At 35.9% G+C, this 12,999-nt stretch overlaps 1 protein-coding gene across 1 annotated transcript in view; it reads left to right on the top strand.

The window, feature by feature from the left end:
- The window catches only part of LOC306875972 (ephrin type-A receptor 3-like), a 122,684-nt gene that overhangs the window by 80,666 nt on the left and 29,019 nt on the right, over nucleotides 1–12,999 (top strand). Inside the window, exons 7-11 of the mRNA XM_079426826.1 lie at nucleotides 3,827–3,989; nucleotides 5,814–5,916; nucleotides 6,397–6,461; nucleotides 7,883–8,008; nucleotides 10,126–10,311. Coding sequence (XP_079282952.1) covers nucleotides 3,827–3,989; nucleotides 5,814–5,916; nucleotides 6,397–6,461; nucleotides 7,883–8,008; nucleotides 10,126–10,311 — 643 coding nt within the window. The remainder of the gene's footprint in view (nucleotides 1–3,826; nucleotides 3,990–5,813; nucleotides 5,917–6,396; nucleotides 6,462–7,882; nucleotides 8,009–10,125; nucleotides 10,312–12,999) is intronic.

The following is a 12,999-nucleotide window of genomic DNA, read 5'->3' as shown; positions in this document are numbered from 1 at the left end:
GGCGTTATTGATGGATAGAGCTTTTTAATGTTCTGGAAACGGTGCACATTTGTGATGATTTTGTCCGTTTATCGTATTGATCTCGTACCGTATTCGAGAATGTTTATTTCTCCTCCAGCTTGGATGGAAGGAATGCTTTGGAAAAGCCATTTCGTATTTACAGAATTTCTTCTTTAGCGGAGAGGAAGGCTGTAAGCCCAGATTGCAATATTTAGACTGTCAAAGTAGAACATGACAAGCATATTAAATTCCACCAATAGCGCACTTGTCGAAAAGTAACAATTGCACGCCTTGTCAAACCCCAGAGCTGGGAGGTGGCTGATGCGGACCTAGGACATATGGTAAGGATATAGTTTTTTCAACACACCTGTATATGATTTCCAGCTGATCACATGATGTCCTGAGCAGTGAACGGTGACAACCTGTGAAAAGATTTATGACTCGAACAGAGACGCATACAATACGACGCGAGGTATTGGTTTCGTCTTCTGTGGCAGAGCAAATTTATATATTCGAGGCCTCCTCAAACCATAAAACCTGATGCGCTCCATTTGTGGCTTTGCATTCAAAGTCTGGAGGTTTGAAATGGTTTCTGTGGTGCGTTCGGGAAAGGGGTAGAAATGATTGTCGTCATATCCAGATCAAATGTGATGTTTGCATTAGTCACTGGGTTTCCACTGGAGTCATGTGTACGTTTCTTTCCATGATGGGTTTTGTCAGTCGATGTCCTACCGCATTTACAAAACTGCTAGATATACAGATCTACAGATGAAATCAGTTTTTACAAACAGATGCTCACTGGTGACACTTACAGGCTCTTTGGGCACCCCGGAAAAAGCTGTTTTGGATTAGTTTTTCCTTTGAAAAGTGCTGTGAGAGGAGTCAAAACACCATGTTTCCAAAATATTGCTTCCAATTTAGGCTTCTAGGGCTGTATTACAGAAACTTTCAATCTGGATTTTTAAAAAATTCTATTTACTCAGTGAAATGGCTTTGGTTACTTTATAGATCAGATTCAGAGTTTTAAGAAGTTTCTGTAATACAGCCTAAACATTTTTACAAAACTTCCAAAGCTCAAGCGCATTAACTGATGTAAGGCCCAAAAGGCCATCTATGATCTAACGGAAAGCCATGTTTTGCCGTCATCGCAGCACGTATTGGCTCTTTGTGAAAGGAGATGTGAATAAAAACCATGCAATGCTGATAAAATATGGCTTTTCATTTATTTTGAATGCTGTAAGTAACATGTTCGGTTTAAACCAGCGGTCTGGTTTTGATTGTATAGGTCTGGTCAGTGTCAAATATTATTACTTATGTGGTGAAATGTGTATTTAAGCAGTAAAGACGCGTATTGCATGTGCATGTTTGTTGCTTTTATTTTTTGCTTGTATATTCCACATTTTCCACAGGATATAGCAAATGTCATATCCATGTGAGGTCATATATTCAAAATTTGGGTACACTTCCAACTGATTTGGTTTATTGTTAAAAAAACACTATGTATTATATAGCTATTGCTTTGTAAAATAAAATCCTATATACTGTATAAATTCTATTTTGAATGTTTATTAGATTTTTTTATATTATCTAATTGGAATTCTATAATTCCTAATATACTAACATTCTATTAACATTCATAACAATTTCTTTAAACAAGAAACACACAAAACACATACACTACATTTATAAAGTTTGGGATCAGTAAGATTTTTTTTATATTTTTTAAGGAATTCTCTTATGAATTAGCTTATCTATTACTAATATTACTACAATTTAAAGTTTTCTATTTTAATATATTTTGAAATGTAATGTATTCCTGTGATGTAATGTAATTTCAGCTTCATTACTCCAGTCGTCAGTTTCACAAAATTCATTCTAATATGCTGGTTTTGTGAAAAAAAAGTTGTCATAGTTGTGCTGTTTAATGTATTTTTGTGAAAACAGTAATACGTTATGTGATGAATAGAAAGTTCCAAGGAACAGTATTTATTTTAGTATAATAGTATAAAAGACTTTACTGTCACTTTTTATCGATTTCATTTCTCGTTCCAATTTCATTTAATTTCGTTCCAAACTTTTAACTTTTTACAAAGTCCTGTGTTGCTATTTTTCAAGCTTTTCTGAAAATCCAAAAAACAAAACCAGTGTTTTAGCATTTTGAAAGCCTTGTTTCTTGTGTACTTGCAGTCGCATCAGTGCAGCATTGTTCTAAATGTGGCTGTGCATTGCTGTTTTATTTGTTTCTGATTAGTGGATAAGCAAAAGATATTCAAAGAAATCCAGCGTATGTAACTGTACACTGCCTCTCTCATCTAGTGGCATCTGACATTATGGTCCATATCAGCGTGCATCAAAAATCCTAGCATGTGTAGTCTAGACATGAAAACCAATAGAGCTTTAATCTGTTAAGTGTTTGCCGATCCTCGAAAAGATGCTCTCAAATCTCATTTGCCATTAATTACTTCAGCGTGGGGAAATTCAATATCTACAGTGTGGACAAGTGAGCTATTCTTAGAGGTCAACGAGGGAGCAAAATGCAAATGAACTTTTGAAGGTTTGCCATAACACTAGCTATGGCCGAAGACTGATAAGTTGCATGGATGAATGTGCTGAATAATACCGGCAAATGAGTGATACCTCTGTTTGTGGGATGTTTTCCCCCGTTTCTGGACTCCTACAATAAACAACAGAAATCTCGGCTCTCTCTCATTCCACTCCTGCCTCTTTTTCCAGTCAGAGAAACATCTGGAAACAATGGTTTGAAAGCAAAGACGCCCCATAAATCAGTTAGGTTTTTTCGCTTGTAGAGAGGATCAACGGACAGAAATCTTTAGGAATACCACAGAAATCTTTAGGAAAGCCATACAAATGTGAGGAGAAGGTGGCAGTGTATTTGAATGAGCTGGCACTGTCCCAAGCAGCCTTAGATGCTCCTGATGAGCGTGCATTTTCACGTCCGGTGGGACGTCCCTCTCCTGTCCGCTCCAACGGTCACATGGCAGACAGACGGATGTCTCTGTGTGTCTCTAATGAGATATGATTTACTTCAAATGCTCACTATTCCTCTTTAAGACAAGGCTCTGCGTAAGTGGCCTTAGGTTGCTCTGATGTCACTTTAAGGCAATTCGGTCTATTTTAGTAACAGTAATGGGAAGATGTTTTCTATGTAGGTGGTAAACATGCATCTGCACGAGCAGCGAGGGAAAAACCCGCTTTTCATTAAAAAAATAAATAAATTTGGATAAAATCAAGTCCCACATTTTTGGTAAATTTTCTTGTTGAATATCCTGTTCTGCTTAGAAATGTACTAGCATTCAAAAGTTTGGGGTCAGTTTTAATAGTTTAATACTTTTATTCAGAAAGAAATAAAAGACATCTTTAATGTCACAAAATTTCTGAAGGATCGTTTGGAATAAATTCCATTTTTAAAAAAAATATTAAAATATTAAATATTTGAATAAAAATAGGAAAATATTCAAATATTTTATGTTGTAAAATATATTTGACTGTTTTTATTGCATTTTTGAACAAATAAATACAATGTCTGTGAGACTTGTTTTAAAAACATTAAAATATTTGAACAGTAGTGTACTTGAGATTATTAATTAAAATATGTTGGGAAAAGCTCTTCATGTTGACTTCTTATATCCTTGTTCTGCTATATTTCTATGAAATCTTGCATCATAATAATCATAAAATCATGAAATGTGTATTTGACTCACCATCAACCTGATTCATTTATCTGGCATTGATATTGGAGGCAAATGATGTTCAGATGTTTATGTTATGCTAAAACTAACATTTCCTCTTGCTTTCTTTCCTACAGCAGGAACAAGAGACCAGCTACACCATCCTGAGGTCAAAGGGCACAAATGTTACACTGAACGGACTAAAACCAGACACGACCTACCTGCTACAGATCAGAGCGCGCACCGCGGCCGGATACGGTGGTAGCAGTCGCAAGTTTGAGTTTGAGACCAGTCCAGACTGTAAGCATTTATATACTTCCTTTCATTCTGTTCTCTATTTACAGTCACATTCCCTTGCAGTCACCACGCCGGATTCAATCCATTCACAGCTGTGCAGCCCAATGAACAATACAGACAAAGGCTCACAATTCCCTTGCTTTCTGATCCAATACACTGTCATGCAAGTCATTCACACAGTATAAACCACTTGGTTAAAACGATACGTGCTGAATCTTTTGTCCCATGCTGGCAGCTGTTGTCTGCAGCACTATTAAGCACTTAGACTGAGCATTTTGTAAACCCTATATTGTGTCGCTGCATTGCTGTAGGCCTTTTTATCTAATGAAACATTTATAGGAAATCAATGCACATTCATGTAATGAAAAGATACTGTGAGTGGCTCTCCACAGGTTTTTGAGCACGATCAGTGATCTATAGGCGCCTCTACACATATAGCTGGTGTGAAATGTACACCAAGGCACATCATTTATGCAGAAAATGGAATTATGTTTCTCAGTCACCAGATATTCCATAATGAAAGAAAATGTTTTATGAATATTCTGTATGAAGGATAGTGTATAAATTGTGTAAAATATTCATCTGTGGGAAATAATGATCATCTAAATGATTGTTAAAGATTTATTTCTCATTGTTGATTTTTTATTCATTAATCTAATGGCTTGATTATTGAGTAGTGGGGTGAAAATCTACAAATCCCCAAAAAATAAATAAATAAAGTAAATGTTTCTAGGAATTAATCTGCGGTATTCATTTACAGTTGCGTACAGCCTCATGCTGCTTCCATTTCCTCACGAAATGCGTTTTTCTTTGCCATCACTCAATATGTGTCAACACCATCTGATAGAAAAAACCCTGTGCTGTCATGTCACATATTTATGATAAATATTTAAAATCTAGCATTCAGCTTTCAGAATGGATTGAGAATACAAGATTGTTTCAAACTTACTGTCAACTACTGAAGAAAAACGATGGAGTAACAAAATGAACTTTTCACATCACACATGTGTATTTAAAAGCAACAACAATTTTATTTTTCTGGCATTTTAACTACAAATGGTAAATACTTATAATGTGGGAAATGATCTAAAAATTGCAAATACTCTTTTTGAGTTGACATGTTGTTGTGACAGAATATATGCGTACAATTATTTGTCATTTAAATTTAAATTCACTATAAAATTCAGTCTTTGTGACCCAGTCAAACTCTTAGTGGGTGAAATATAAAATGACTAAAAGGACCATCAAGACCCTTGTTGAAAATAAATACTGAATTAGCTGAACTTTTGAGCGCTTTTTTGTACATCTTTATATGTAATTTCATAATTACTTCTGTTGTCTTAAATATAGTTAAAGTGAATGTACAATGTGCAACTTTCAAATGTTGACTACTGTATTTTAATGTATGATAAAAAAATATATATATTTAAAATGTAAAGTAAAACATTAAATATGTAAATTTTATGTTTATAAAGTGCACTGTTCAAAATGTATGTATTTGAGTGTCTTAAGAAACATATTTATGAAGGTGTACTCTCTTTAAGTACACTTAAGTGACCTTTTATTTCATAATATTATATTATCTGCAAACATATTTATTTTAAATACACAGAATAATTAAGCACATTTCTTTTTCACAAAGGGATATAGAGTGTCTTTTAATGTTTGAATTTGTGTGAAGTATTGAGTTATGAAATGAGGTTGGGTTTAAGTTCAATGCCATAAAAAATGGTACATTTGTGTTAATTAACCTTGAACAGCTATACATATCTGTCCAGTGTGTTTTTAAAATGTCTATTTTCTCTCTCTCTCTGTCTCTATCCGCAGCCTTTTCCATCTCCAGTGAGAACAGTCAGGTAGTGCTGATCGCTGTCTCCTCCGCCGTGGCCATCATCCTCCTCACTGTAGTGCTCTACATTGTGATTAGCAGGTCTGTCTGTCAGTCAAAGCGCAGTCATACAGAGGTTTAAGTGTGCCCGTCTTGAAGCTGTCACTTTGCTGTCTCAAGTCTCTCCCCAGGACCCTTGATCTCCCACCCTTCAGATATGAAGTATGAAAAGTGTGCCCCTTCATGTCTGCTGCCTATATATAGTCGTAGACGATTCACTTGGCAGTAGCTGTGTTATTTTTCCTGCCGAATGTAACGGGCACCGTGAGAGTCGAGCGTCGTGTCATGCAGAGGGGCTGATTTTGGCAGACGGCACCATTGAAAGAGTGCATGAATCTATGGCTTATTATAAGACCCCAGAATACTGTCAAGCCTCATAGAAAAGCAAAACATTTGAGTTTTTCCTGGCTCTGACTTTTGTCTGTTCAGGTTTTAGTCGCTTTGTACATCATTTAGAGAAGAAAAATGTTCCAATTAAAGCTGTTAAGAATAATTAACGCTTTTCATCACTTTAATTGATAGGTTTTGTAGATATAGCAAGTCCAAACATCCAGATGAGAAGAGGCTGCCCTTTGGCAACGGCCACTGTGAGTATATGTATACCTCAATAATTATTCAGTCTTGCACGTATTCAGTTTCTTTCCAGGTGTCTAATACCCATTCCTTTCAAATAGTAAAAATCAAAACAAAGTTTTGCTCTAGCATTTGTTTTTAAATATCAGACAGCCCACAAGAACCCAGTAAGGCAGAGGTTTTTATAAAATCCCTTTGCTCCCGAATTACAGCAAGCCAATTGTCCGTATGCTTCCATTTTTCACACTGGCAGAGGTATCAGGAAGGAAATTTAATGGAGGCCCACACAATTTCTCTTAGATTAACCTGCACGAGGTGCCCTGTAGGGCTGTAGCTTAGCTAACTGATTAGGTCATCCATAATAGACCTATCCATCTTCAAAACCAGCAAATTGCATTTCTTGACACCCTTAGCTTCCTATCGTTAAGATTCAAATCAACAACCTCTGCGATGGAATATGGTAGTTTTTTTCCACTGGACCTCCCAAGTGCAGCAAATGCTGCTCATATGCATTAGTATTTTTACAGTGCAGGAGGTGTTCTTAAAGTCACATTTATTCTTTTTCATTGCAGTGTTTTTATAATAAATGTTACAATAAATATGTAATAGTGCATATCATTATTAAATTTCATGCCACAGTCTTTAATGAAAAACATATTTTTTCACATGATTTAATCCCTGCCTTTCAGCAAAATGTCACTCACATGAGATTGCAGCAATTAGCATCCAACGATCTAATCAATTTCTGACAAAATCAGAAGTTAGAGATCAGAAAAGGCTTTATTGCCAAGTATGTTTACACACACAAGGAATTTGTCTTGGCGACAGGAGAAGAAAGTACAGAAATAGTTCAAACATGCATGATAGTGCAGACATACGTAGGAATTACACTGTAGAGATGAAATGTAACACTAATATAAGAAAAATCTGAAAATTAAATAATGCCATAAAATATATACGTAGAAATATAGAGAAAAAACATATTTAATTGCTTTAATGAATGTACAATTCAAATCCCGCCCTACATTTTCTAATTCAAGAGGCAGTTATACTAAATTATTTCATAATACAGAAGAACATTTTAAAGGAAATTCTGAAAATCTCTCATTACATTGACAGAATGCTCAACATTCAGAACAATGAATTCTGATTGGTCTTCTTTTCTGAATCTATTCACATACTAAACTCTGATTGATTGGTTGTTTCTTTCTTGCACCTATTCAACCATGTAGAGTGAAACAGTTGGGTTCCAGAAATAAAAATGCCTTTCATATTCTCCATAGGGAAGTTGATTTTTAATGATAAACTTGTAACGCTTTTAACGAAGCCATCAGTTTGCATTATATCAATTGTAATTTGATTTAAACCCACACAATTCTTTGCCTCATAAGTACTGGTGTTTCCTTCAATCTAGTTTATTTTGTTTGATTTTCAGTGCGACTGCCTGGCATCAAGACCTATGTGGACCCGCACACATACGAAGACCCAAGTCAAGCCGTGCACGAATTCGCTAAGGAACTGGAAGCGTCCTGTATCGCCATTGACAAAGTGGTTGGGGCAGGTATGCGGCATCATCCTCACTCTCTGGTGCAATGAAACAAAGTTACCTGCCCGGGACCAAAATACACTTGTAACAAACATGGCAGGTGGTGTAAATGAGAATCATTTAGCACCGCAGCTGGAGGTGTGTAGCTTTGAGATGGGGAAAGGGTCCCTCCCAGTGCTCATCCTCACTGCCTCAATGCCTTTAATAGACTGCCTGCTGCCAGAGCAGAGGAGCATGGGTAAGCAGAGCACACCTCCGGCTGGGATATTATATTTCACCCCCCACAGCTCTCTCTCTCTCTCTCTCTCTCTCTCTCTCTCTCTCTCTCTCCCCCTCTCCCCGCATCCCTGATGTCTTAAACAGCCAAGCACATAGCAAGATAATGCCTTGTGATTCATGGCTCTGTAGACAATGCAGCAAATAAAGGAACCGTTCGCTTTTGATGTACCACCCTAAGGTCAGCATACAAACATCAGAGCTCACGCACTGCAAATAAGCACATTCCCTGCTTCGGATGTCACTTCTTTTGTAAATCTGGATTTTACGGCTTTCTTACACTCTGGCAAGCGATGCAAAAGTGCAAAAACGGGGTTGTTTTTTATATAGCTTGGAAAATGAACTATTTGTGTGGGTTCGGTAGACCTTCATTTGTCTGTATAGCTTATCAGAGCGATCACTGCTGAGGATTAGGCCAGGTTGATATTTAAGATGGTCAACATCATCTAAACGCTGGCCAAGTCCAGCATGCTGTTTAGACAGCTTGCAATTATTCCGGCTAACTTTTTCCAGACAGCAAGCCTGGATTTCACCCATCTCTCTAAACTTGCATGGGAAATAAAGTAATTGCACGTCGAATTACGCAAACAGGACACGGCCCTGGCTTGGATGTCTGGGTGGTGACATCATCTTTACCCAAATGTCCATCCAAGTCTCTGTCAGCATCATCCATTGTGGAGATCTGATCTCCTGCTGAGCTGTTTGAAGTGTGCTCTTACACCTGCGTACATGCACTAGAAATCAGTTTAAGGCTGGGATCCATTCACCATGATGCTGTGATTGACCTTTCATTAAGCTCCGCCTTGAAATGTTACTGACCCGTCCTACCTATCCAAGCCACAGTTACTGTCCACCATTTTATCAGACAAGCTTATGCTCTCTTCTAATGTACACTAATGTTCAAATGTTTCTGGTTAGTAAGATTTTGTAATATTTTTAAAAAATGTCTCTCATGCTCATCAATCATTATCATCAAAAAAAATAAGTTAAATAAGTTAAATTAAGTTAAATATATTAAGGTTCTGCAATATATAAATATATTGTGGAAACTTAAATTCCTGTAGAGCTTTATCGGAAAAAGCGATATACAAATAAACTTGAACTTGAAGTTGAATTTGAATTTGAAAAAAATATATTATGGGAATATTAAATAGCTCATTTTAATATATTTTAAAATGTAATTTATTACTGTCGTGCAAAGCTGAATTTTCAGCATCATTACTCCAGTCTTTAGTGTCACATGATCCTTCAGAAATCATTATAATATGCTAATTTGCTGCTCAAGAAACATTTCCTAATATTATCAATGTTGAAAACCTATTTGTGTTGTGCTGGCTATTTTTTTAATTATTATTTAGAGTTATTTGTTCAGTAGAAAGTTTTATTTAAATGTAAACCTTTTGTAACATTATAAACATTTTGATCAATTTAATGCATTTTTGGTGAACAAAATTATTAATTAAAAAAAATAAATAAAAAATCGTACTGATTCCAAATATTTGAAAGACAGTGTAAGTCCAAAATTAATTATCCAAAATACAGTAAAATGTTGTTGCTGTTGTTGTCAAATTTCATTCCAACCCACATAAAGAATGAGATTTAATATATTTTTGCTACTTTAAAAGCGCATTTTACCAAAAATATTCACAGAAATCTCCAGATCTATTGGATACTTTAACCATCCTTCCCACAGATGATTATTTTGTGTTTCTTAGACAGACAAAGCTAGGTGTAATTCTCAAATCTGACAACTCCACTGAGGAGAGGTAATTAACATGGATACAGTTGAATTAAAACAGAAATCAGTGCTTCCCATGTTAGCCTTCGCTTTCTCTAAAATAATCATCTCTTATCAGGGGAGTTTGGAGAGGTGTGCAGCGGCCGATTGAAGCTGCCGTCTAAGAAGGAGATCTGTGTGGCCATCAAGACGCTCAAAGCCGGATACACAGAGAAGCAAAGGCGGGACTTCCTCAGTGAAGCGAGCATCATGGGACAGTTCGACCACCCCAACATCATCAGGTTGGAGGGTGTAGTCACACGTAGTAAGTTACACACCTGTTTAAAATTTACTTCTGATACTATTTTATTATCCCACGTTAAAAGGAGAAAGATGAATGATTTGGGTTTTTTGCTGCATCTGTATGAAAAGCATTCAGTGAGTTGAGTCTGTTCAGAAGATTCATTTATCATGTTTAGATTTGTTAGTTCAGAGCCCGTCCTTTTGGGAGTATCTCATATAAAACATTAGCTGTTTCCAGTTATGGAATATTAGTGGATGTCATGAAGTTGGCAAATCTTCTGCACAGAAAGCCACTGTTTTATTGACCTCTTTCTTGTAACGTTGGGCCAATGTCCAGCACGAGAGACAATTCACATAGGGCTGTAAATCACGTATGCTTGTAAATCTCCCTGGATCAGTCTCTATTATGTAGCATGATCAAAGCGAAATTTTTAAATCCATTCCCCAATCCTTCTCAAGGGCTCCGTGGGGCTGTTTTTTTTCTTAATGATATAGGCGAAAATTGAAAAAATGTTCACACTTTACCTTATCTGACTTTAAACAGACTGCTAGTATTAGGGCCGAGGTATATTTCATTTTGCATGTTTGCACAGCCTTGAAAGTACAGTACGCTCCATTGATGACGAGCACAGACGGACATGTTCAGTGTATGCACATTACCAAGTGGACACAATGTATTTGATATTTGAATGTTCAATAACTTGCACATGCACACAATAATCTGACTTTTGAAGATTTTTGTGTGCATGTTCAAGCGATTGAACAATATAAAATACATTCAAATGCATTTTGCAATGCATACAGTACCAGCCAACAGTTTGGAATAATCATTATCATTATTCATTGATCATGAATCTTTTTTTTTTTTTTTTTTTTTTGTGAAAGATGTTTTTGAATTTGTTTGATCAAGTAAAAAAAAAAAAAAAAAAAAGTGAAATATTATTACAATTTAAAAAGACTGCTTTCATTTTACAATGCAATGTATTCCTGTGAGGCAAAGCTGAATTTTCAGCATCAATACTTCTGTCATGTGTCGTGAATCTTCAGAAATCATTCTAATAATCTAACAATTCTAATTCTCTGCCTTTGACTCGGCCTTTGCAAACACTTTTTGCTAAACACAACTCACAAAAGTTTTGAAAAAAAGAGTCAAAGTGTAAAAAAAACCTGTAATAATATCAACATGTGTAGTAAATAAATGTTTGATATTTTTGCAAATTGGGATAGTGTGAAAAAGAAAGAAAGAAAGAAAGAAAGAAAGAAAGAAAGAAAGAAAGAAAGAAAGAAAGAAAGAAAGAAAGAAGTTAATTTAGTCTTTTTACTTAAATTTTGTGATTCATTGAGGCTTTACTAAATCTTCACATTTTTACTCAGTACTGAAAAACATTGTGTTGCTGGCCGATTTTTGCTTTGCTTTTTTTGCTTTTTTTTTCATTCTGCTTTAAGTAGAATTCAGAAAGGAATGTAACAGTTTCCTTTCATGTCCATAATTGCTCATAAATTGAGGATTATGTTGGCTGAGTAAATCTTACTCTGCTCACGCTTCAGAGTTCTTGACTGTAAATAATAGGAAAACTTCATTGTAAATGACTATCATTTGAGGCTGTTGCTGGGAAAAAATGGCCCTGTGTAGTGTGTGTGTGTGTGTGTGTGTGTGTGTGTTTAGAGAGGTGGTGCACTTTGCGTGTGATTGAAAGTAAGTGTGGGGTGCAGAGTTTGGGCCGTGGGGCCAGGGGAGGTTGGCATGTGTCTCCTGTAGCCTCTGACTTGACATGATTTATTAACCCTGCCCTGTTAATTCTTAATAATCCAGAGACTTTCACACCCCATTTAACCTGCTGCTTTTGGCCATGTGTTAGGCAAAATATTTGTGGAGTGGCGATTGCTGCTTCACAGAGACAAAGGGGCCAGGATACTGATTACGAGCAGGATTTCAGGATCAAAAGTTTAGAGGGAGAGATGTGTGGTTTAAGGAGGAGGGATTTTTTTGCTATCAGAAACCATAAAACAACTCAACTGAAATCTAAAGACTGGTCCATTACAGTTTGGGTAATGATTTAACTGTGCGGAGTAAAACATTATAGGTGCTCTACACAAATCAGCATTTTTGACTTGCTTCCCAAAATATTTAGGAATCATTAAAACTAGATATATTTATTTATTCACTATACAGTTTCTATTTATTTATTTTTTTTACAGCATATAGATTTTAAGCATAAATCCAACACAATTTGGTTTAAATTTTGATTTATGGTTTAAAAAATATTAATATTTTCTATTGGAAAAGAAAGAAAAATAGCTTAGTTTTGGATATGGTCTCTGAACAACACTTAATATTTTTATAGTTTAGTCTCATTATTTTATGCAATTTTGCTTCCCAAGTAAATCAATCTGCTTATAAGTTGCAAATACTGATAAAAAAAAAATAATAACTGCTTGCTGTGAGCAAGACTGTTGTTACAGGATATTCATGAGTTGTGCAGTCTTGCTCTTCTCCACTTATTTTAATTGCACACGTTTCATAAACCTCATTCATCACAGTGCTGTGCTGTCAGCTGTTGGGACGCTGGGAGGAAAAAAATACAAAATTATGGCTACTGCACATATCGTGACAACACGGACTGGTCATCAGGCTATTATTGAGATAAAGTCATTTTACATACAGGTTTTGAAATAAGGTGCAGATGAAGTGCAGATGATAAAACCGGTG

This window comes from Barbus barbus (assembly GCF_936440315.1).
Source record: "Barbus barbus genome assembly, chromosome: 10".
NCBI lineage: Eukaryota > Metazoa > Chordata > Actinopteri > Cypriniformes > Cyprinidae > Barbus > Barbus barbus.
This window is presented reverse-complemented; position numbering and strand designations above follow the sequence as displayed.